The sequence below is a fragment of the Borostomias antarcticus genome (assembly GCF_949987555.1).
Source record: "Borostomias antarcticus genome assembly, chromosome: 7".
Classification (NCBI taxonomy): Eukaryota; Metazoa; Chordata; class Actinopteri; order Stomiiformes; family Stomiidae; genus Borostomias; species Borostomias antarcticus.
The window spans coordinates 28,122,965-28,148,373 of record NC_140240.1 but is presented as its reverse complement, the minus strand read 5'-3'; the positions used below and the strand labels follow the sequence as shown (position 1 = coordinate 28,148,373).

The 25,409-nt window shown below is 45.6% G+C and overlaps 1 protein-coding gene across 1 annotated transcript in view; it reads left to right on the top strand.

The window, feature by feature from the left end:
• strn (striatin, calmodulin binding protein) overlaps window positions 1-22,224 on the top strand; it is a gene marked incomplete at its 5' end in the record, with an annotated part of 49,356 nt that extends 27,132 nt beyond the window's left edge. The window contains 14 exons of the mRNA XM_084441205.1: window positions 3,646-3,816; window positions 4,266-4,401; window positions 4,868-5,033; window positions 9,411-9,521; window positions 11,158-11,301; window positions 11,886-12,025; window positions 17,247-17,422; window positions 17,677-17,724; window positions 17,895-18,016; window positions 18,194-18,361; window positions 20,344-20,484; window positions 21,128-21,229; window positions 21,472-21,558; window positions 22,002-22,224. Of these exons, the coding sequence (XP_084297331.1) occupies window positions 3,646-3,816; window positions 4,266-4,401; window positions 4,868-5,033; window positions 9,411-9,521; window positions 11,158-11,301; window positions 11,886-12,025; window positions 17,247-17,422; window positions 17,677-17,724; window positions 17,895-18,016; window positions 18,194-18,361; window positions 20,344-20,484; window positions 21,128-21,229; window positions 21,472-21,558; window positions 22,002-22,171 (1,882 nt within the window). The 3' untranslated portion in view covers window positions 22,172-22,224. The remainder of the gene's footprint in view (window positions 1-3,645; window positions 3,817-4,265; window positions 4,402-4,867; window positions 5,034-9,410; window positions 9,522-11,157; window positions 11,302-11,885; window positions 12,026-17,246; window positions 17,423-17,676; window positions 17,725-17,894; window positions 18,017-18,193; window positions 18,362-20,343; window positions 20,485-21,127; window positions 21,230-21,471; window positions 21,559-22,001) is intronic.
• Window positions 22,225-25,409: the final 3,185 nt, after the last annotated feature.

Here is a 25,409-nt window from a genome sequence, read left to right as displayed (position 1 = left end):
TGTGTGTGTGTGTGTGTGTGTGTGTGTGTGTGTGTGTGTGTGTGCATGTGCGTACGTGCGTGCGTGTGTGTGCGTGTATCCCTGATGAAGTGTCTATTTGTGTGTGTGTGTGTATGCCTGAGGCTGTGGGTTTGCATGCTTGGTTGTGCATGTGTGTGCGTGCGTGTGTGTGTGGCGCGTGCGCGGGTGTGTGTGTGTGTGTGGAGTGCAGCTACAGGGCACCATCAGCTGTGAGTGTATATTAAAACAAAAAGCAATCAAGGAGGGACAATCTACTTAATGGAGATCGCCATTAAGTAGAATGTTCATATGAATTGTGCAAATAAATGAATCCCAGATGTATGTGTGTGGTGAGTTATGGTTCTCTAGGAGTGCAGGGGTTGTAATAATGTTAGAAAGACTAGTGCAATGCCCGTTCAACTTGACATTCACCTGCCAACTTGAGCTAAACAGAAGGCATCAGCCATTGTTGTCTTGATAGCTAGCTAGCTGGCTTAATGTCAAGAAAGTGGACTTGCACAGAGAAGGTGTGCCCGTTCACTAATCGTGTACAAAAGATGTCCTTTTATACAATAGGTATGATATGGTTATATGATAGCTTCCATAGAATTACAATTAATAGAATTAGTATATGTACCCGTAGACTTGGGTGAACTAGATATGTATGCTGGAGCAGTGCACTGAACAAGCAGAACTCTGGAGCAGTAGCCTGTATGACAACATTATGTTAAGATTAGCCAAACCGTACATTTTCCTCAGCTTCACAGTCGACACTGCGCTTCCGTAGGTCCTGAGCAATTACACCTGCCGCATATCAACTATTTACAGTGCCGGGTCCGGGAGATGTCGTGAAGCAGAAACACAGACAGTAGACTCACACGATTTGTGGAATTATAGTAAAGATTATCTTGATTTGTCTAATGAAAAGAACCTACTGTAGCTAGCAGATTGTGTGTGTGTGTGTGTGTGTGTGTGTGTGTGTGTGTGTGTGTGTGTGTGTGTGTGTGTGTGTGTGTGTGGTTACCTTTAACTATAGAATAGTTTGGAAAGTTTATTTTCCTTTGGAAGGTTCTCATGGTCACAGTTTAATTTAGGATCAAAGGTTAGGGTTTAGGGCTTGGGTTACAATTGCTAGGGTTATGTTTAGGCAGTCCCCACGAGGATAGAGAAACGCACTGTAGTGTGTGTGTGTGTGTGTGTGCGTGTGTGTGCGTGTGTGTGTGTGTGCGCGCGCATGCGTGTTGCAGTACCCAACCCTTCATCTACTGTACCCATGTGATGCGACGCCCCATGTACGGAACTGATGAGGACCCTAGAAGCACTGCATTAGTTAAAGAGCTAACACACACCCACACACAAACACGCACGCACACACGCAGACACTAGGGCTGGGTTTAAAAAATCGATTCTGAATCAAATGATTCAGAATCGATTCATGAATCCCAAAATCAATCTTTTATTTAATGAATGAATGAATAAATGAAGGAATGAATAGTTCATTCATTCATTCAATGATTCATTCATTCATTCATTCATTTTTGGAAATCAGTATCGATACCCAGCCCTAGTATTGATGTGTTGGCAGTCGTGTAATTAAGGTTACAGCAAAAAAAAACAGGTTTTAGTAACACTAACTGAATCGATATTGAATCGAATCGAATCATGATAATCGATTCTGAACCTTGTGAATCGAATCGATTCTTGAAATTCTAATCGATACCCAGCCCTAGCAGACACACACACACGTGCCCTGGGATCATGGGCATTCTGCGGAGCCATCCTTGATAGATGGATATTGATATTGACAGACAGATCCAGTCCCAGGACCCCTCATCTCCGCAGCTGTGGACCAGGCCTGTTCGTGTCAACACCTCCCCTCTCTCACTGACGGGGGGCGGGGGAACCTGGCGATGCATCTCCCCCGGATGCTTGTCAGCTCCCCACTTGGTTGAGCACAGAATGTCTACACAGCACTTCCCATGAAATGGTGTGTGTCTGTGTGCATGTGTGTGTGTGTGCTTTCTTGAGATGTGTGTGAAGTAGAGGGTGGGTGGGTGAAAAATGTCTTGTGAGTGTAGCTCTGCATTTTGTGAATGTGTGTACGTGCGTGTGTGTGCGTGTGTGTGTGTTGCGGGCACTGACGTGAGTGGCAGCTACAGGCCAGCACTGAGCAACACAAGGGGTCAGCCCCCCCCCCCCCCCCCCACACCCCACCCCCCACACAACGACCATGAACCCACTGAACTGAACATCACAAAGAGAGAGTGAAAATTTTAAGAACGATTTGAAGATTTTATGTCTTTCCAACCAAGGCTTTGTGGGATGATCTAACACACACACACACACACATACACACACACACACAGAATACAGGCATCATCGACTTTCACGACTTTCACCTTCTTTCCTCCAAGGGCATCATCCAAGGATTTTAGGAGCTCCGTAGAGTCCTGGTTTGCACAAAACCGCTTATGACACATGCACAGAGGGTAGCCATTAAATCACACTGAATAAAGCTTTATTGAATGGAACGGGTGTGTGAGCGAGCGACTGTCTGTTGGGCGTTTGTGTGTGTGTGCGCGCGCGCGTGTGTGTGTGTGCGGAGCGCGGTGTCAGAGACAGAGCAAAGGCCCATGAATGGAGGATTGTGTCGGTGCGCTCAGCCCCTTCTGGGACTGGAGAGGCTGGTACAGCCAGAGACCGGGAGGAACTTTTCCCCCTCTTTCTTCTCCCCTCTTCCTTCGTTCCTCCGTCAAAGCTCGCACAAGATGCGCTTTTACCAAACACTCCGGCCACAGAGCCCCAAACACCAGAGCTTGAGTTCTCCTAGGATATCAGGCGTGTCGCCATAGCTGTGGTCTCTCACTCCAGGGTGAGGTATGTTGGGTTTTTCAGCATTTGCGCATTCTTACTTGGAATATTGCGGAATTTGTATTGGAAGGGAATCGAGCAGTAAATGTTTTCAAACCGTTATTTAAGATCGAGAGACACTGAGGTTGCCCTCATTTACAGTGATGACGAGAGAATGTACGGTCGTGGGGTATACAGTACTTTGTTTTGTCAGTTGTTTGATAGATCTGTTGTGTTTTTTTACTGATACACTTTCTCTGTACATTGTTGATATTATCCAGCCTACAGAGATTGAGGAGATGAATATTTGACTGATGTTTTTGATGTTTGGTGTTTGGCTAAGCAAGCAATTTCAAATGTTGTGGGGTTTTGACGAACGTGGCTCTGAATTTTACTAGTTCATGCAGAAAAGTCCCCTATTTTTTTTTGTATACCCGAAATAGAAGCAGCTGTTAAAAAAAATCATAATCTTCCACTTTGAAGCTCACTTCACCCCATAAGCATGACACAGGCTTACCCAATGACTCACACACCCATGTCACATCTTGTCAAGTCAAATATTCAGCCCTCCACAGTTGATGGTTTACTGTTACTGTAAAAGTACTTTTTCTGTTTCTATTTACAATTTAAATTGGTGTCACTGGTTACTCTTGTCTATATGTCTTTATACTCTTGTCTATATGTCTAAATGTCTATATGTTTATATCACTATAACAGTGTACTCTATTTTGCCATCAGTTCATTAGATTTTAGAGCGGAGTCCAGTTCTCATCAAACCTCCCCTCCTGTCTCCAGGTACCTGCAGGAGGTGGGCTACACGGACACCATCTTGGACGTGAAGTCCCAGAGGGTCAGGGCGCTGCTGGGTCTGGCCGGGGACAGCGGAGAGAGGCCGTCGGACAAAAAGGCCGAGCCCATGGTCAACGGCACTGAACCATCCTCGCTGAAGGATAGCAGCATGGTCAGGTAGGCTAACGGCTAAAACTAAAGCTAACGGCTATAGCTAAATAACCCTAATGCTAAAGCACTTTTGTACTACTAATGCTATCGCTAATGCTAACGATGGTTTGCCCAATTGAAAAGATAGCACAGCCCAGCCATCCACAATGAATAATTAGCCAAGTAATTAAGGTAAATGAAGCTGGCATTGACATGGTTGGACTAGTAAAGCTAACATCTACAGTATTTAACCCAAGCTTCCCCAGTTAGTGACATTCCAGCCATAGCAAGCGAAAGTAAGCATTAGGGCCCTATCCCTCCTGGTCTTTCACCCACTAACCCTCAGTCTCTCTGTCTCTCTCCTCCCTCTCCCTCTCCCTCTCCCTCTCCCTCTCTCTCTCTCTCTCTCTCTCTGTCCCTCCCTCTCTCTCCCCCCCTCTCTCTCTCTCTCTCTCTCTCTCTCTCCCCTCCATCAGTAAACCTGACATGTCGGACTCAGCCACAGTACTGGAGGCCTTCAAGTTCATCGAGAGTGCCGCCGCAGAATTCAGTGACGAAGATGAGGATGATGACAGCGAAGGACGGGACAAGACCATCATGGACCTGGCTACGGTAACACACACACACACACACACCTGGGATAACAAAGACAGTTACAAGCCATAGCATGTTAGCGTCAATGTCACTCTCAGGTCTCGCTCCTTTTGTCATCCATATTATATTATATATTATAATGAACTCCCTGAACAGGGTTGTATGAGCTACAGTATCTAGTTGAGAGGTTAGACTCACAAATCAGTTGGAAGGGGTGGATAAAAATGGCTGCTCTGTGTTTCTGGCAAATAAATAAGGTAATTCCTTTTCCTGCCCTGACCATTAATGCTTCCTTCCTTCCTTCCTTCCTTCCTTCCTTCCTTCATTCATTCATTCATTCATTCATTCATTCATTCATTCATTCATTCATTCATTCATTCATTCATTCATTCATTCATTCATTCATTCATTCATTCATTCATTCATTCATTCATTCATTCATTCATTCATTACTTCAACCCACGGAACGCCGGTCTCTCCCCAGATGGAGAGGAAGAAGGCGTCCTCGTCCCCGTCCCCCGCGTCCTCCGACCTCAGTGACGACCCGGCCACGGAGGAGGCCCTGAAGGGCTTCGACTTCCTGGCCAGCCCCGACGAGCTGGACGGCTCGCCCGAGTCCAGGAGCGCCAAGGACGGAGGCGGAGACTGGGGTGAGCGGAGCATCGGGGTTGGGGGGTTGGGGGGGTAAATGCTGAGTCGACACAAAGGAGGACAACAGTGCGGACTGGCTGATCAATGATGTTTGCATGTGTATATATCGTTCAATATGGCGCGGTGGATGAGGACGACTAGTGGTTGGGAGGGGGCTTTGGGGGGGGAGGGGGACAGTTTCCTCTAGGGGGAGTAGATGTGTTCGATTCTAACTGGGAGGGCGCAGTTAGAGACTTGCTACTGGGAGAAATAAAATAAAATGGCGCGTCAACTCGAAGTTACTCATCGCAAATCCGGGCGTGATTTCTCCCAACTCCCAGTTGTTACATTGACGTTGTTTCAACATGGCCCACATCGTAAACATCAAACCCGTCTCACTAGCTAACTGTTGGCTTGCAGCGCAGTTTACTTAGTTTGACACAGATCAAACGGTTGTTATACCTCTATATAGGTAGAATAGCTAACAATTAGTGTAACTGACTGGCTAGCTAGCTAACTAGCCAGCTCCGATCTCCGGCTTCGTAGCTCAAATGCACGTACTGTAGGTCAGAGATGACTTATTTGCCGCTTGTGACTCGTCACCTCTGACCATAAATGAATGCAGAAAGAGTTTAGTGGGAACGTAGTGAGGACAATAGAGCGGACATCAGTATATTTGTGGACTGTGAACCATTGCTGGGAGAGCAGCCCTTAATGGCACATGGACCCAGTATTACAAGACCTGCAGATGTGCACGGACACACACACACACACACACACACACACACACACACACACTACCTCCTCTGACCAATCCACTCAGGCGAAGCACACCATTTCTATAACAACCGGTGCTGTCTTCACAATGTCGCCGCTGGTGACCTGGCTAGACCTTCACTGCAAACAGAGGCCCCCTTCACGGGCGTCACCTAGCAACGCCTTCTGGTAACATCCACCAATGACAAGAGGGCATTCCCACATGATCGGTGACTCTACACATCAGGGGTTGCCAGGTTCGGGGGGTTGCCTGTAAGGCAAGGCAAGGCAAGTTTATTTATATAGCACATTTCAGCCACAGGGCAATTCAAGGTGCTTTACATGAGACATTAAAACAAAAAGCAAGACATTATAGACATTTAAAACAAAAGGCAGGACAAATTAAAAGCATTAAAACAAAAAGCAAGTCATTATAGACATTTAAAACAAAAAGCAGGACAAATAGAATACAGGAATAAAAGTTACAGTGCAGTATACTGATAAACATAGCTCCTCTTAGAAAGCAGTGGCAAAAAGAAAAGTCTTCAGGCTTGTTTTAAAAGAACCAAGAGTTGCAGCAGACCTGCAGTTTTCTGGAAGTTTGTTCCAGATATGTGGGGCATAAAAACTGAACGCTGCTTCTCCATGTTTTGTTTTAACTCTGGGGACAGAAAGCAGACCTGTGCCAGACGACCTGAGGGGTCTGGATGGTTCATAGCATATGAGCAGATCAGAAATATATTTTGGCCCTAGACCATTCAGTGCTTTATAAACCAACAGCAGTATTTTAAAGTCAATTCTTTGACAGACAGGAAGCCAGTGTAAATACCTTAGAACTGGTGTGATATGCTCCACTTTTTTAGTCTTAGTGAGGACTCGAGCAGCAGCGTTCTGAATCAGCTCCACAATTGTGAAGACAGCACCGGTTGTTATAGAAATGGTGTGCTTCGTCTGAGTGGATTGGTCAGAGGAGGTAGTGTGTGTGTGTGTGTGTGTGTCCGTGCACATCTGCAGGTCTTGTACCCTGTAATACTGGGTCCATGTGCCATTAAGGGCTGCTTAAGTTGCTGAATTAAGAGTGCATTTCCCATATTTATGCAAAATAAAAAACTCTCTAAGTAGATTCACCTCACTGTGACATGTACCCATTCAGAATCAGATCTTTCTGGTTGGTGCTTATGTATTACCTATTTATGGATACATTTGGTTGGTGCTTAATGCCCCCCCCCCCCATACAGTACATACAGTACATACTAGGGATGGGCATGTACTCGTTGTTGACGTCAGTACTCGAGTAACCATGGCAAGTAATTGTTTCACTATGAAAAAAAAAAGCTTCGTTATTCATGCACCTGCGCACTGTGCTTTTGGCTACCTGCGTGAGGCTACTCACATCAGTCGCAACATGTCTGCTGCTTGTAAAAGTACAGTCTGGAAATACTTATGGAAACTTGCTTATCATAAGCAAACCAGTTAAAAGCAAACGAAACAATGAATTAGACGACTGGACAACAACCCCGAATCACATCATTTGCTAGACCGGCTAGCTCACGATGATGCGACGCCAAACGAACGGAAAAGATAAGTTAAAGAACACAGTATGTCCACTGTGACGTTTGTTCTTTAATAAATGCAATTGGATTGAATGGCTTAAATTGTTGGTTGTTTATTCATATGCAAATTCGCTATAACGAAATACGTCGGGATAATTTCTAAACAGTCGGGCACGTTTACTTAATCGGGCACATAGCCTACTGTAGCCCTACATCGATGGCCACGGACCTCACAGATTTATTTTTACGGTAGGCTACAGAACAGCGAGTACTCGAGTACTCGTTCATTATGAATATAGAGTACTCGAGTATTACAATAACTGAAAATGCCCATCCCTAGTACATACGCCGTTGATTCTTTCATTTGAGAATATTTGTTTTCATTGAAATTGAATGCCTTGTTTTTTTGTGTTGTTGGACTCATTTGACAGATTCCGGCTGGTATTGTAGTGTTACTGCATGTGGGCTATTGGCTCACTCCACCAGGGGTACAAGCTCCACAGTCATGACGGTTGTTTCACCATATGCTTTCTTGCCTGCTGTTTGAGGAGGCCAGAGCTTCTTTTGATGGAAATAAGCTAATTCATTAACACTTCATTTTCAGGGCTGCCACAAGCCATCAAATTCAAGTCTGCATTTATGTTGATTTATTTACATATTTCTTGATTATTTATTTTCTTCTTTTTTTTTTCCTTCTTTTTTTAATTTATTTTCTCTTTGTTTGTGGAACTGCAGTTCCTTGTGTTCCTGTATGTTTCTGTTTCCATGTCAACCAGTGCAGATACAGTAGATTCCATCCTCGTCTGCTGTGAAGAGAATCTGAAACCCCCCAGATTCTCGTCCTGACCCCGTGTGTTCGTCCGTCCTCCCTAAAGTGAACTAACGAATCAGAGGGTCCCACAGAAAAACTCAGCTCCTGATGTCTGGAAGACAAATATAAGGAAATATTTCAAGGATAGTCTACCTACTGTACACAATCACTGTGAAATCTATCTGAAAACAAAAACATGAATTGGGCATTTTTTCCCTCGTTGACTTTTTTTGTCCCCATGTGAGCAGTGGAATAAGTTTCATTTGAACATTTCCTGCATTCTGGTACATTTTTATGCACCAATTTGTGCCTTTTCTGCATCAATTTATGTTGGAAATGACTTTAGTTATGTAAAGGAAAACAGAAAATCCAGCCACCAGGTGACAATTCAGAATGGAATATAAATCAGTAAGGCTCTCCATTCTGTATTGCTTTCAAATATTTATTCACCAGTAGATCAACTTTCTCATTTAATGTTACCCCTGCTGAGTCAACACACATACAGTATATAGTAGGCATGAATCGTAACCAGCTAGCTAGCCAGCCAGCTTGGCCATGGGCTAAAGTTAGGGCAACGTTACTAGTTCGAGCTACAGTAGCTATCGCTAACTAGCGTAGTAACAAGTTACTACAAATAAAATGCTTGGGTTCTAGCTCCTTGGCCTTCCAGTAACAACAGAATGATAATTTACAAGATTATTATTATTATTATTATTACCATCTTGTAAATTATTATTCTGTTGTTGCAGCCAGGCTGAGGAGACAGAACCCAAGCATTTTCTTCCCTTATACTATGGGAGGACACAATAGTACAGTACATAAATCTTGAATCTTGATCTACCTTATTTAAATCTCAGACAGTCGCAAACCATCAAACGTGCCATTCATTCATTTATTTGTTGATGTTGTCGTATGCACTAAATTACCTCATCCAAAGTCGAGTCTTACTGACCTCAAGTTCAAAGCTTGTGAAGGTAACCTCGCTATACCTCTGGCAAGTAAACATGGATGTATTAAGGAGAAGCCAGTGAAACTGGAGATTGGCAAATATTCAAACAGCATAAAACGAGAAGAACATTGGGGGTACACGTTCATTCCTACGCCAACGCATGTGAGGCCATTTTCACACAAACCATTAGTTTCGTTGTTACTACGTTGGATATTATTTCTTAACCCCCGGCGGCAGTTCCTGGAGGAAGTTCTGGACACCGATACAACAAGGGTTAAATAAAAATAAACACTCACAATGGGTCTCTGTCCTCCATCTTGGCGTGTAGAGAAGGACGAGCAGCCCCCCCTGTCTGAGGCCTGGGACGTGGATCAGGGTCTGATAGCCCAACTGAAGGAACAGTACAGGAAGGAACGCAAGGGCAAGAAGGGGGTGAAGAGTAAGTCCCATGAGGCCTTGCATCCCTCCTTCCTCACTCTCTCTCTCTATCTATCTTTCTGGCTGGACGTAGCTTCTTCTTTTTTCTTTTTTCTTCTTTTTTTTAAGCTCTGCGGAGCTCCTAAGGGTGTAGTGATGGAAGACGCTAGACTCTCTCTTGCTTCTTTTCCATCCCTTCTTCTTTTCTGGACACAGTTTCGGTCATCTCTAGCATCGATGCTTTGTTTGTGTGTGTGTGTGTGTGTGTGTGTGTGCGCGCGCCCTCTTGAGGTCCTTCGCGTACATTATGTGTCTGTTTTGTCTTTCTGCGGAGATACCGGCGTTTGTATCCCTCTTGCCAGTCCTTTGCCTTTGCAGCAGCGTTTTACGTTTCTCATAAATCCCTTTCCTGTCTCCCTCCTGTGTTCTTATGTTATTCTCTGTATCTGCCTTAGTTCAACTGCACCTGTGTGTCGGCAATATCTGTCTTGGTGTGTGAGCTGCAAACCTGTCTGTGTCTGTCTGTCTGTCTGCCTCTGTCTGTCCGTCTGTCTGTCTGTCTGTCTGTCTGTCTGTCTGTCTGTCTGCCTCTGTCTGTCTGTCTGTCTGTCTGCCTGCCTCTGTCTGTCTACCTCTGTCTGTCTACCTCTGTCTGTCTGTCTGCCTCTGTCTGTCTGTCTGTCTGCCTCTGTCTGTCTTTCTGTCTGTCTCCCTCTGTCTAAGTCTCTGTCTGTCTGTCTGTCTGTCTGTCTGTCTGTCTGTCTCTGTCTCACTCCCTCCTGGTCTGTCTTTAAAATTATTTTCTTCCATTTTTTCTTTGCCTTCACTTTTCAATTATTTGTTATCTTTGTTTCTCTGAGGTCACTCCTCAAGGACCCGCCCTGGACCAGCTCTTTCTCTCTCAGCTTATCTCCTGTCCATCCCGCTTGTCTAGCCTGTCTTGCCTTTAGACTAATTCCGAGCCCCAGTTGGTGCCTTTGAGATGGCGGCTTCTGTGATGGCTTGTTTCTTCTGTTCCGGGATGATGATGTTTTTCTCTCCACCTCCCCCTCCCTTTCTCTCGCCTCTCTCTGGTTCTCCTCTTTCCCTTCTCCTCTTTCACCCTCTTCTCTCTCCGTTCTCTCTTCCCGTCTTACCTTTCTCCTCTCCTTTCTTTGTTCTGTCCCCACATTCCCTAATCAACCCTTATTCCTCTGTGCCCATCTCTGATCCTCTCTCTCTCTCTGATCCTCTCTCTCTCCACTCCTCCCTCTCTCTCTCTCTCTCTACCCCTCCTTCTCTCTGATCCTCTCTTTTTCTCTCTCTGAACCTCTCTCTCTCTCCACTCCTCCTTATCTCTGACCCTCTCTCTCTCCACTCCTCTCTCTCTCTGATCCTCTCTCTCTCTCCACTCCTCCCTCTCTCTGATCCTTTCTCTCTCTCTCTCCACTCCTCCCTCTCTCTCTCCACTCCTCCCTCTCTCTCTCCCTCTCTCTCTCCACCCCTCCTTCTCTCTGACCCTCTCTCTCTCTCTCTCCACCCCTCCTTCTCTCTGACCCCCTCTCTCTCCACCCCTCCCTATCTCTGACCCTCTGTCTCTCTCTCTCTCTCTCTCTCTCTCTCTCTCTCTCTCTCTCTCCACTCCTCCCACCGTCCTTTGCTTCTTCCTGGTTGCCCAGGGCCGAACCGCTCCAAGCTCCAGGACATGCTGGCCAACCTGCGGGATGCCGAGGACCTGCCCTCCATGCAGCCTCCGGTCACGCCCCCCTCCCGGCCCAGCGTACCCCGGCTCGCCGAGCAGGAAGTGGGCCGGCCCGAGGAAGGTAACCCCGCCCATTCTCCCCTGAGGTCCTGTAGAAAGACACGCGCTTGCCACGACGTCACACTCGTTTCACTTCTGTCGGCCCATAGCACAGTGAGGTTTCTGTCGTTTTTTTGATTCAGGAGCTTTTATTTTAGTTTATTTATTGTCAATGATGTATGAGGATTTCATTGCATTTAATTTATCTACCTCAACACCATAATAACTATTTTCACTTCTTGACCCATACCCTAGTGCTACGAAGTTTCTGTAGTTGTGACTCATCATTCCTTTATTAACCCTTTTAACCCTAACAGAACATTTCAAATATTAATTGGATTTTCCCTATAATACTAGAAAGCGCAGTTTCTCAGCTTTCAGCAAGTGTTGGAGTGGGGAATTTTGTAGATTTGTTAGATAATTTTTTAATATTATAAAATATTTGTTAGATATTTTTAAAATGTTGCCGGTGACGTGGTCGTATCGAAAGGGTTAATGGCCACTAAGCGTTTTTTCAGCTCGGGCTGTTCACACGGCGTTGTTCACAGATACAGATTAATCCTCCGCCGGTTTCTGTCCTCCTCACCGTCCGTCTCTCTGTCCCAGTGGAGGCCATGACGTTCCCGCCCTCGTCAGGGAAGTCCTTCATCATGGGCCGCGTGGACGAGGCGGCGGAGAGCGAGCTGGGCCTCGGCGAGCTGGCGGGGCTGACCACGGCGAACGAGGCCGACAGCCTGACGTACGACGTGAGTGCCTGACCGGCTCTGACACGCTACATAGGGGAAGGGCTATCATGTCACATGGTTTTGTTGGTTCATTAATTAATAAATCTTTTTTTTTTACACCTTTCAAGGCGATTGAGGTCACCTTAGGACAGAGAAAAAAACTAAAAACGAATTTTAATTTAAGAACGAGGACAAGAAATGACCCAAAATCAGGTCGTCCACAGACGGGCCTCCCATCTTCGGTCCTCCATACACCTGGCCATCTCATCGGTGGTCTCCACTTCCGCGCCCGTCCTAATTATGTCCACGAATGTTTCGGTAGGGCGTCCTCGCGTCTTGCGTCCGCGGAGATGGCTCCCATAACACCAGCTCGCTGGCCGGAAGCTCACAGTGTCTGTAGCAGTGCTTTGCCTCATTCATTGCCAACAGCATTTGTCTTCTCTTGGTCAAGACATCGAGAGAGGCAAGTCTTCTCAACTCTCTCCCGTGCAGCAACAGCCTCCGGATGCCTGGACCTTGGGGGAAGCTCTGGTCCTCTCCACCACTGGTACACACTCCCTGGTTGCCTCCACATGTGCTGCTACAAACCGGTCGATCGTACATCGCGTTAGGAACTTCCTCCACGTACAGCAGGTGGAAGCAATTTCTCACCTCCACTGTGTATCTAGCCTGAAGGTCCAGTCTTTCACTGGAGTCTTCCAGTCATGCCGGGTCTTCAGGTTTGGCTTGGGGACCCTCAAGTTCAGCCTCACCCTCATGGAAACCTGCATTTGTGACCGAGTTCTTCCACTTGCCTCTTACCAGTATGTAGTCTAGCTGTCTCAAAATACCGTTAGCCCGATCCTCGAAGGTCCATCTCTTTCCTCTTCTTTTCTGGAACAGGGTGTTAGCAGCCAGCATCTCATGATCGCAAGAAGTTCGCTGTTTCAGTTTGTCGCATCGTGATGCGTGAAGCGAGCATCCTCCGATCCGAGCCTCGCGTTGAAATCAATCAATCAATCAATCAAAGCTTTATTTGTATAGCGCATTTCATACCCAGAGGCAACACAATGCGCTTTACAGAGAACAAGGGAGGTGGGCATACGACCCACTCTCTACAATCTCCCCGAATTGAAAGGAAGTTGTGCTCTGGAACGGCAGAGATTAGTGCTCTTAAGGTCCTCGTAGAACCTCTCCACCTCCTCGACCAGAGCCACGTTGGTGGGTGAGTGCACAGCCATGATGGTAGCGACCAGGTGGCCGTCATCAACCTCTGCTATAAGGATCCTTTCGATGTTCTTTTGAACCCGAAGGAGAGCCTTATGCGCCCGGGAGCTCAGCATTAGTCCCACACCACCTATCGCTGCCTGGGTCTCATTGCGCCATGCAGTCGAGGTGATGAACCAGCTCCTTCCCACTCTGCTGTACATGATCGGGTCTGAGCTCCGGTGTACTCTCCGGAGCTCCTGGACACCCAGAGTCTCCACTCCGCACTCCTCAGCACAGTGTGTACGTTCCGCCAACCTTGCATCATCCCTCACTGCGCAAGCATGGAAGGTTCCCATTGTGAGTGGTCTCCTACAACGCAATAGCGCTTTGGGCCGCGGACTGTCATCGGACCGGGCCCTTCCTTCCAGGCTCCCAGCTTCCAGGTCCCTCCCTCAGGGTTTGGGGTCCGGTCGTCATACCGCCCCCCCCGGAGTGGGACCAGCACCACAGGGGGGGCATCAGTGTAAGACCGTGTTTTTACGGAGTCGATAGAGTAGCCTATGGTTCTCTGTTGCCTGGATGAACCTTGTTCAAGAGAGCGTGATGTACCAAGTCCGTTATGGTCTTATCAGAGCCTTCTGCTCTCGAGGAACTGCTGCTTTCTGTTATCAGTCACATCGACTGATTGATAGCGTTACTGTAACTGATGAGCTAGATAAACACTTCCTCCTGCCAAGCTGGAACTCTGACAAAACAGACATCCGTTTGTCAAGGGAAGGCTTATGTGGTTCCATAAGTCTAACCGCAGACCTACCGGTAAGGCTCGTTTGGTGAATTGCTAAATTTAAAGGAGCCTTAATGATGATAATAGGGAGTTATTCACTGATAGAACTGGCACGATTTTGAGCTGTGTTGTATAACGCGTGATTGAGAGTGAGTGAAACTGCGAGCACAATGTCATAAATCAACAGCACTCAACACAACCGAGCAGCACTTATGCAAGAGGGCTGGCTCCTGCCACCGCACAAATATCAACATTCAGCCAGCATGGTTTAATTAGCATGGCCTTTTCCTCCTGCTCTTGTTTACACCTGTACGTGCGCACACACAAACACACTGAAATACACTCGCACAGAAACTCACACAAGTGCGTGCATTGAAAGACACACACACACATTCCAGATCAATTGGATGTGAAGTGAACTCGGTTGTGCTTTAGCAGAATGGGGTCACTATTGAGGAGACAGAGGGTCGGCGTTGACATGTTGCGCCGTCGGCTCCACCGTGGGCGAGATTCCCATTAACTCTCCTCTCAAACTCATCCAGTGTCTGTAAAAATAGCCCTAATTGTTTGCATTGTAACGTTTATATAACGTTATCCAAACCTAGGCTTGAACAAAGCATATGGGGAAAAAACAGCGCAGGTCCGAAAAGGTTAAGCTGAACACAGCGAGCGTGGATATTTTACAAGTTAACTCTTTGGAGCCGTAAACACTTGAGGGAAAATTTAGGGAAAAGCTTATTAGAAAAAAATATAACGTCTTTATCACCACATCTGTGTTACCAACACTGTTGCCGTAGATGAAGTCATCTTTGTAATCTCATTCAGTTAAAACCTCCTCTCAAAACCATAATAGAATCATGTAATTATAGTCATATTGTATAATTATATCATACGCCCCTTATCTGAGGCTTTTGTCTAAAGCAGTGGTTCTTAACCTTGTTGGAGGTACCGACCCCCACCAGTTTCATATGCGCATTCACCGAACCCTTCTTAATTGGAAAAATAAAATTCAAAACATAGGTATATATTTTACTGGTGCACAAAATGAACCGTGCATCAACATCAGTGTTCAAAGAACAAAACCATTAAAACATGATTTTCACACAAAAACAAAAACATAATAATGAATATTTACTGCAAATCAGTGTGACTTCTGCTGTTGCCTTTCAGAGACCAGTTCAGAAATGCGCGGCTTCACCTTGGCAAGTGCCACTCTCATGTCATTTTCGCAACAAAGTCTGTTCCTTTTCTTCGTTTTTATGTCCAGCATCCTCGAAAAGGATTGCTCGCAAAGATATGTTGTAACAAACGGTATGAAAATCTCCAGAGCTTTCTTAGCAATAACAGGGTACGTTACCATTTGTTGACACCAAAACGTTGAGAGCGTTGTTGTTCTGAAGAGTTGCTGTTGAACCTGGCTCTGCTGAATTTCAATGATTTCATCGAGGTATTCATCATTGACATCTGTTGTCTCAACACTAAACGTGAACGGCTGTCTCACCCATGCTGGATATGACTCTCTTGTAGGGAAGTATCCGTCGAGAGACTTTGCAAGCTCATCTAAGTGCGTGGCAATTGCTTGCTTCAGTTCCGCGGGTACAGAAATATCTCCGATTCCAGATACATCTTCGATCTTACTTACACAGTCGTCCAGCAGGGGAAAGTTTGCGAAGTTATCGTTCTCTGTTCGTCGTTTCCATAACGGTAGCTTTTTTTGAAAAGCCTTCAGCTTTTCTTCCGCTTCGATGATGTTGACTCCACCGCCCTGCATCTGTTGATTGAGATGATTGAGAGCTGCGAAGATATCAGCCATGTACGCTAAAATGAGAATGAACTCAGAATTTTTTAAGCAATCTGCATGACGATGTTGGTGCTCTTGCAAAAACAGGGCTAATTCCACACGCACGGCAAAAACACGATTCAGCACCTGTCCCCGGGATAACCACCGAACGTTAGAATGGTACAGAAGTACCTCGAATTCAGAGCCCATTTCTTTACACAGCTCACTGAAGATGCGGTGCCTCAGAGCACTTTCGCACATAGTTCACGCATTCCACTACAATTTTTAATACTTCTGCCAGTTTTGGAGGCAAGGTTTTTGTTGCCAACGCATGCCTGTGCAGAATACAATGCGTAACAATGATGTGTGGTGCATCGGCTTTCACTAGCGCACCAAAACCAGACTTTCTTCCCAGCATGACTGGAGCTCCGTCCGAACAAACTGCAGAAACCATATCCCACGAAAGATTGTTGTCTTTGAAGAAGTCATCCACAAGTTTCTTCACATCGGCTGCCTTAGTTGTTGTCGTAAGAGGCTTACAAAATAAAAAATCTTCCTTTATCACGTCGTCTTTCACATAGCGCACAAATACAGCAAGCTGGCTTAGATTGGAAACGTCTGTGGTCTCGTCGAGTTGAAGGCTGAATTTTGCCGGGCTTGAAATCAGATCTGCAACTACTTGAGCCAAGATGTCTTTGCTCATGTCCTCTATTCTGTCGCTAATGGTGTCATTTGAAAGAGGAATTTGGGATAACTTAACTTCAGCCGCTTTTCCCAGCATGATATTCGCCATCTTCAACACAGCTGGTTTTATGAGTGTTTCACCAATGGTGTGGGGTTTGCCCTGCTTTGCGATCAGGTAAGCAACTTCGTACGATGCTGTGAGGATCGGTTTGTTGATGGGTACAAAGCCGAGAACAGGCAGAGTAGCCTTTTCATAGAATCTGGCTCTCTTCACCTTGAATTCAGCGAGCGTTGTGTTCTTGTATTGTCCATCTCCATGCAGCTTAAGGAAGTGTTCTCTTAGTTTTGCCGGTGATAGACTAGAATTGCTCAACTTGGCATTGCAAATCATGCAGTTAGGACGCTGACTCCCATCACGTTCCGTTATACATGTGAATCCATATTGTACATATTCGTCCGACCACTTTCTTTTTTTGCTCGACATAGTTAGTATGAAGGGATTCAAATATTAAGATAGAAATCACACGACGTACCATCACGACAGTCACAATTCGACTACTGAGCGCGCCAAATTCCCTGCAGCACAGATAGGCCAAGCGATGTTGCGTGATCACCTGCAGCCAATGATGGCCAAGCGGGGCGTGTGATCACGAATCATATGAGTCGGGTGTGTGTCTTGACCTCCGCCGAACCCCTGAGACTGACTCACCGAACCCCTGGGGTTGGATCGAACCCAGGTTAAGAACCACTGACAGAAGCTTGAACGAGACTGATTAGGCGTCGACGCCTCCCGCTCTCCCCTGCAGATCGGCAACAACCAGGACGCACTGAGGAAGACGTGGAGCCCCAAGTTCACGCTGCGGAGCCACTTCGACTCGGTCCGCGGCCTGGCCTTCCACCCGGCCGAGCCCGTGCTGGTCACCGCCTCCGAGGACCAGACGCTCAAACTGTGGAACCTCCAGAAGACGGCCCCCGCCAAGAAGTAAGGTCACGCCGTAAAGCTCAATGAGAAGTTTTTTATAGTTCAATATTCACCTTTACTTGCTATTGGTTTATTAACTGGCCTTAGCAAGACCCCCCCAAAAAACTCTGTGAGCACCATTTCTAGTTTTATGTTGGGGTTCTTGGGAGGAAACCTTTGGGAATACGCGGACGAATATCTATATTTGGTCTGGTTATGCTCACAGAATTTCAAAACCAAAAGTACTGAGAACTTATTTTGCTCTATTCTCACAGGTGTGCTGCCCTAGATGTCGAACCCATCTACACGTTCAGGGCCCATCGGTGGGTTCTTTGGCAACTTCCTTCCTGTTTGATATTTTATACATTTTATACTGTACAAATAACCGTATGTATAAATTATAATCGTAATAACAAGAATTATATTATATATCATATAATTCAACTTTGGTGCTAAAAAAGTGGAGAGTGAGTGACCTGTGTTGCCTCTGCAGGGGCGCGGTCCTGTGTGTGGTCATGAGCTCTACGGGAGAGCAGTGCTTCAGCGGGGGGGTGGATGGAACCATCCAGAGCTGGAACACCCCCAGCCCCAACATCGACCCCTACGACTCCTATGGTACGGTCCAGATTCATCTTTCTGTCTATCACTCATTTTCAATCCTCTTTATCTTTCTTCTATTTCCACCTTACCTTCTTGTTTTTTACCTCCCGCTATCTCTCACCTTTTCACGATTTCTCTCTCTCTCTCCCTCCCTCTCTCTCTCTCTCTCTCTCTCTCCATCCTCTATCACAGAGCCCTCGGTCCTGCGGGGGGCGATGTGCGGCCACACGGACTCCGTGTGGGGCCTGGTGTACAGCTCGGCCCACCACCGCCTCCTCTCCTGCTCCGGCGACGGCACCGTGCGTCTGTGGAACGCCGCCGACACCTCCCCTTCCCTCGCCGTCTTCAACGAGAAAGGAGGTGAGCTACGGCGCTGGCTTGAAACGGACTAGGGGAAAAAAATAGGTATTCACTCCTAATGATCGTCCCGCATAATCAGCGTGTAAAGTAGCGCCGGGTCACTTAAGCACGGACTTAGTCTTCTTGTTTTCACACTTTCACCCGCAAAATGACCCTCACAGTAGCGTTTCTAGCTTAGATTCCACCCTGGGCGAACCCCCCCGCTACGGCGCCCCCCCCCCCCCCCCCCCGGCCCCTAGCCGACGCGGTGAGATGGAACACTTTCAGTTTTGTTTTGTAAACGTGAAATGAACGGGCTTTCCGATTGTGAATGATAAACTGTCGGCAAGTTGTTGAGCGGGGGGGGGGGGGAGGTGCGGACAGGCAATTCTGATTGATGTGCGATTTGTTGACGGGGGCACGGTTTACTTCGCGGACAGTTTTGTTTTCTGCTCCTCTTTGCCGCCCCCCCCCCGGAGATGCCTCCCTGGGCAGCTGCCCATGTTTCCCATGCCTAAATACGCCACTGGACCCTCACTCTCCCACACAACCGGGGTCAAATACATGAAATCAGCGTTTCCTCTAGGACTGGGCTGTAGCAACGGTGACGTGCGCGTGCAGTTTCTTTTTTTAGTTTTTCTGCATCCTTGCGAAGCGCGGCCTGCTGGGAGGTCTCTGTGCGTCTGCCGGCGCCAGATGGACTCTTGAGCCCTGAGTACATGCAGTACATTTGTTCCCAGCGATGAGCAGTGGAAATGTCCCGTCTGTCTAGCTTTTAAAGACAGTATGAGGTCCTTTTAAATACAGTATGAGGTCCTTTTAAATACAGTATGAGGTACTTTTTTCCAGAATGAACTCACATCACCTTGTCTTATCAAATAGTGTTTGTTTACTTAAATGAAATTACATTTTGAGTGATAAAACTATTTATATTTATGGCGTTATGGGAATCCTACTGTAGCAGGGGTTATGGGAATACAGCTAACGTTAATATCTCTGAGGGAGTCTGTCAATTGTTTTTGAGATGAACAGCTTTCGTGTGTCATGGTGGCCATCGCGCATAGAAGAAATCTGTCATGTGGAATAGCTACTATCTTTGTATCAAGATGGATCTTTCAAATTGAGTATTCCTTTCAAGTTGCGGGACTGTTTTCCCTTCGGCGAATGATAATCCTGGATCTTGACATCTCCCCGGTGCTTGTTGTTACAGTATAATTGCTGTGCTGTGCTATAATTGTTGACATTGTCAGGTAAGCACAGAGTTTAACTCACAGGTGTGTGAATTGACCTGGATATGATGTGTCCATAGCACAAAATAATATCACTGGCTTTACCTGTAGTTTCTAAAGAGAGAAAGATGTCCTCTCCACCTCTCCCCTCTCCTCTCCACCTCTCTCCTCTCCTCTTCACCTCTCTCCTCTCCTCTCCACCTCTCTCCTCTCCTCTCCACCTCTCCCCTCTCTTCTCCACCTCTCTCCTCTCCTCTCCACCTCTCTCCTCTCCACCTCTCTCCTTACCTCTCCACCTCTCTTCTCTCTTCTCCACCTCTCTCCTCTCTCAGGCGGTCATATTTCATCTGCGGTGTAACACTGCTGCTAGGTGCATATCAGGGAAACACTGTAAATACTGTGAAATATTTGAAATGCAGTCGATCTAGTTTAGGGGGCGGCTGTGGCACAGTGGCACAGTGGTAGAGCGGGCAGTTCGAATCCCACCTCCTCCTGTCCACATGTCGAAGTCTCCTTGGGCAAGACCCTAAATTGCTCCCAATGAGCACCTTGCACCTTGCATGGTAGCTGCCGCCATTGGTGTGTGAATGTGTGTGTGAAAGGCCATTGTAAAGCGCTTTGGATAAAAGCGCTATATAGCTATATAAGTGCAGTTCATTTACCATGACCATTTAGCTGCTTCTGTACAGTGAAATCAATGGAACAGTCACTCGAGTTCTAGCACGCCCCAAAAACCCAAATGATCTGAATTTGAGCGAATGTGTCTTGATTCAGACCTGGGCATCCCCACGTCAGCTGACCTGGTGTGCAGCGAGCCCGCCCACATGGTGACGTCATTCAGCACGGGCGAGATCGGACTCTTCAACATGGAGACGCGGCAGCTGATCCTCAAGATGGAGTCCGCCAGGGACGCAGGTGAGCGCAGGCCGCATTCTGGTCCTCCATGATGAAGATCACCCGCATACTGTACAACATCCATTCCTCTGGGTTTACAATGTGAATGTTCTGAGGCTTCGCTTTGGATTTAGATCACGATACCCTCGTTTAGCTTCTGTTTTTTGTAGACCATTATACACATCTCAAAAGACTAAATGCAGTTGAGCAGGGTTTTTCCTGGCTCAGAATGGGTCTTGGGGGGGTGATGCGAGAGGGGAAACGTTTTTATGGGGAATCCGTTTCATGCCAAGTAGCCTACCAGCATGTATAGGCCTATATTCTTCGCTGTCGTTCTGACTGGCCTCACTTTTCACAATTGTGGGAAATCCCCCGACATGACACAAAATGGATATGAAGACAAAATGTTTAAGATACTGATAACCAGTCTATTAATGATCTTGATTACTAGAGGTCCAAACCATGGACAATGCAAGAAAGAGGGATGGGCTGTACTTGAAACAAGCAATCTACATTTGTAGAGGATTTGAATTGCTATTTTTATTATACATTTTAAGCATTTTGGCTCTGGCTAAAATCTCTTTGGGAGGCGCCAAAAAATCCTCTATGCAGGAAAAACCCTGTTGAGTATGACGTCCATTTAATTCCCCTCTACCCCAAACAGGAGACCCGTGGAAAATCAACAAAGTGCTGAGTCACCCCACCCTGCCTATCACCATCACGGCACAGGAAGACCGGCACATCCAGTTCTTCGACAACAACAGCGGTGAGCTGCGACCTGCGGCCTTTTACCCACCTCTCTCTGTTACCTCAGCGGATGTGCACCATTGCTTAAATAACATTGTGTGAAAGTTTCTTTCAGAAGACATTTATAGTATGCAGGGAATTATGGAACTTGAGTGAGTGTAGGAGAGGGGTTTTGCACAGTGGAAAGTAACTACAGTAACTTCTCAATATTACCTAAAGGGATTACATAAGTAACTTTGTGGTGTTTGGTGCTCATCACAGGTCAACTGATTCACTCCATGGTAGCCCACCTGGACGCAGTCACCAGTTTAGCTGTGGATCCCAACGGGTTATACCTGATGTCTGGCAGTAAGTATTTACCTGGGAATAGTGTGTCAATGCTAGTGTTTATTTTCCTTGTCTTGTATTTGTGTTTACACCTATGTGCTTCTTGTATTCCAAACAAGACAGTTGACAAGGGCCCGCATTGAAAATAAGTAGATACATGCTCTCAGTTATTTCCTTGGTTTTTAACATACTCTGTTTTTCAACCGATACATAAAGCTGACCTAAGTGTACCAAAATGATAACTCAGTCCGAGTCATGGAAGGCAGATTTACTGACTTTTGTTTTTCTTTTCTTCGGTCACTTTCGGTTCACTTCTTTTCTTTCTTTCTGTCTTTCTTTCTTTCTTTCTTTTCTCTTTTTTTCTTTCTTTCTTTTCTTTCTTTCTTTCTTTCTTTTCTTTCTTTCTTTTCTCCTTTCTTTCTTTCTTTCTTTCTTTCTTTCTTTCCCTCCCTCTCCTCCGCCAGGCCATGACTGCTCCATCCGCTTGTGGAACATGGACAGCAAGACGTGCATCCAGGAGTTCACCGCCCACCGCAAGAAGTCTGACGAGTCCATCCACGACGTGGCGTTCCACCCGTCCAAGTGCTACATCGGCAGCGCCGGGGCCGACGCGCTCGCCAAGGTCTTCGTATGACCTTCCCCTCCCCCTGACCAAATCCAAATCCCGCTCGGAAAAAAGGACCAAAAAACTGGATCAGGTGGGGGTGCAACGAGGGGAGAGAAACCCACAGTGCAGGAAGTTTGGAAGGAAATGTGGTTTGAAGGACAGAGTAGCTACTAGCAAAGTTGGGGGGGGGTGGGGGGGGGGGGTCGGGATGAGAAGAGGAAGGCGTGAGGATGGATGATGGTCCTGAAGGCCGAAGGGGTGTGTGTGTGTGTGTGTATGGGGGGGGGGGGGTGAGAGATAGAGGGGGCACAAAGACGGTCCTTCCTCCACATACCTCCCTTCCTCAACTCAAACACGTTCCCTAGTTACTCCGGGCAGGCCTGGGCGCCGGGGGCCCAGCTGAACTTACACCCGACCTCGGCGGTCCAGTGTCCTGACGCAAGTCGAATGTCAGGAGGCCTCATCTACAGGAAACAGAAACGACCGGAGGTAGTTCGGAAAAAAAAAAAGTCCCGTTTGCGTCGTAACAGACGTAGACTCGGTATGCTGCGCCCTCCCATCACTCGGCTCCTCTTACTGCCCCGCCCCCTTCACACTTACTACCCCCCCCACCCCACCCCACCCAACTGCCTGTGTCTTAGTTGTCAATTTTAAATATTTCATGAAAATGTGCCTTTTCCTTCAGAGTAGTCTTATTAACAAGTTACACACACAGTTTTACTTTTCTGTGCAACGTCAAGGGACTGGGAAGCAGAGTTTTCACCAAGCAGGTTGTCATTATGATCCTGTCCTGTCTATTCTGTTTGGAACAAAGTGCAGTTCTAGTTCTGTTAGTACAATTCTTATTCTATTGGATATGCTTCATCACATGGCCAGGATTATTGATGGAAAAGATTGAAGTAGGGATTTGCAGACCAAAATCCTAGCTATCTGCTGATGAGCAACTGAAAGTTTGAGTGATGAGCCGTTTCATTGTTTGTATTTGTAGGAGTTAAAAACTTTGTAATAGTTTAGCGCCCCCATTTTCAAAACAACCCCATGATGAAATTGCGCCATATTTTACGCTTTTAGGTAACAAATTCCAACATGGAGACCTGTATTACCTAGCGTGAGCAAACCGTTCCTGTACTCTTGCTTGCTTTATCTTACTGTTCAATCACTGTTGATGTCCAAATTGCCTGCATTCACCAAAAAACAAGCAAACAAACAAACAACAAAAAAAGAACGTACTGTAGCACTGACTTGTACAGGCTGTGGCCATTCAGAAACCTCATTCAGCTTCCGATGGAATTGTAAATGCTTTGCTCTGACTACAGTCCTCCCAGGTACAAGTGAATTTTGAATGTTTGGATGTTACATTCTTAAAGGTAATAAGACAGCAACTCTGTGGCGTGTTGCAAATATTGTAATATACTGTACCAACTAAAGTAGACATGTAAATTGACAAGATTTGTTGTCATGTGACACGTTGCTAGCAGTAGACCATTACTCTACTTTCACTATTTCAACGCAGTTGATCGATCAATGTTGTTGTGGTATGACCCATTTTGAAATAATGCTGCTTTTATGGTTTATTTATAGCTGGAAGTCCAGACAAACTGCACTTAAACCTCCCCAGTTTTTGCAGTGATATTTTCTCATTTATCCTATTTTTATTTAGATGTATATTTATTTTTGCTTATGCGTGCCATTTAAGCCAAAAGAACCAACCAATATTTGTTAAAATATGCTTCCCTCAAAGCCTACTGCCGTCAAATGGCTTTCTTACTAAGTTAGCTCTTTTGCTAATAATGCTATGTTGCCTCCTTGGTTTAGACTGGGAAGATAGCACTCAATATGATGGCTAGTCCCTCAGCTGAATAAATAGCCCCTTAACTCCCATATCTGACTGCAGAAATGAAGTTCTGTGTTCAAACTACACCCAAAGCTACACTCCAAGTTTGTTGAATACATGCTTAATGTAATAACTGGTAGATTTTTTTTTTGTGTAATTATTTTGAGCAATTACTAGTTTTGTATCTACTTAATATACATGCTTGGTGAAAAAGGTAAATCCTTGTGAAATACAGGTAGATATTTTTTTAAAGAATATTTTCTGTTTTACTTGAAAATGTATAAGTTTTCTGTGAGGATTAATTAACTTTTGTAGTGGGGATGAACAATTTAAAAATTATATGGCTTCAGTTATGAGCACTACAAGAAAGGATGAATATTGTTTTATTTGTTTAGTGGTTTCATTGTCAGTTAAACTAAGAGGCAAAGGTTTTACAAAGGGCAATAGTTGTCACTATTTACCAAATGCATCAGTCTCTAAAATGAGTCCAGAATGTTGGAAAAACCATCAGAAATTTGGTGTGCTGTACAATAAATATTCTTTTTTTTCTTTTCTTTTTTTTCTTTTGGTGTCAGGTTTAGACCATGTAAGGGAGCGAGAACAAAATATGTACAGTTTTAAAGTATTAAAGATTTATTTATTAATACAGTATACGTATATTGAGTGACAACAAAACGTAAAATGGAGTCAGTGTGGTGCGCCTGTGATAAAGGTATAATAGTCTCATCACAACACGGAGTAGTCATAATAAAGGGGAATATGGGCCCCCTGCTGGTCAGAACGCAGAAGACATCAGTAAGCGTGGTCAATTCAATGTTGTCTCTGATATCCCTGAATATTAATGCCATTTGAATGACAACTTAAAATTAGTGTTTTGGCTCTACTGTTCTAGTACTGGATCTTAAGGACCACGATAGTAGTAGTATACTAGTTTTATTAGTAGTATACTAGTTTTCTTTCCACCCAGTCTCTAGACAGTAATTAGCTCGGGTCTAATAGACACACGTCCTGGATATAGGAGGTTGCTATGTGAAAACTTTTCAAGTCATTTGGCTTAAAACATGTACACTCAGTGGTCCGCCTGATAAAAGACTCACAACTCTTGAGTCAACAGTATTTGAGTCACTATCGACTTTTCCATTCTGACCTGCAGGGGTGTGACATACAAGCACTACGATGTGTTGTGAATATGAACAACCAAAACAAACACCAAACCAACAAGTCCAGGGCTATGCCCAGTCTGCCTGTAAATTAAAGTCATCACCCTTTTAACTTCAAATTGTATAGAGAAACCTGAAAAATCATGTGAATTTGATAAATATGCTAATTTGATTGTACATACAGTACATATAACTATTATAGTTTATTCTTTTTTCATGATGTATTATCTTTTTCTCAGATGACAGAATGACAGTTTATCAATAACAACAA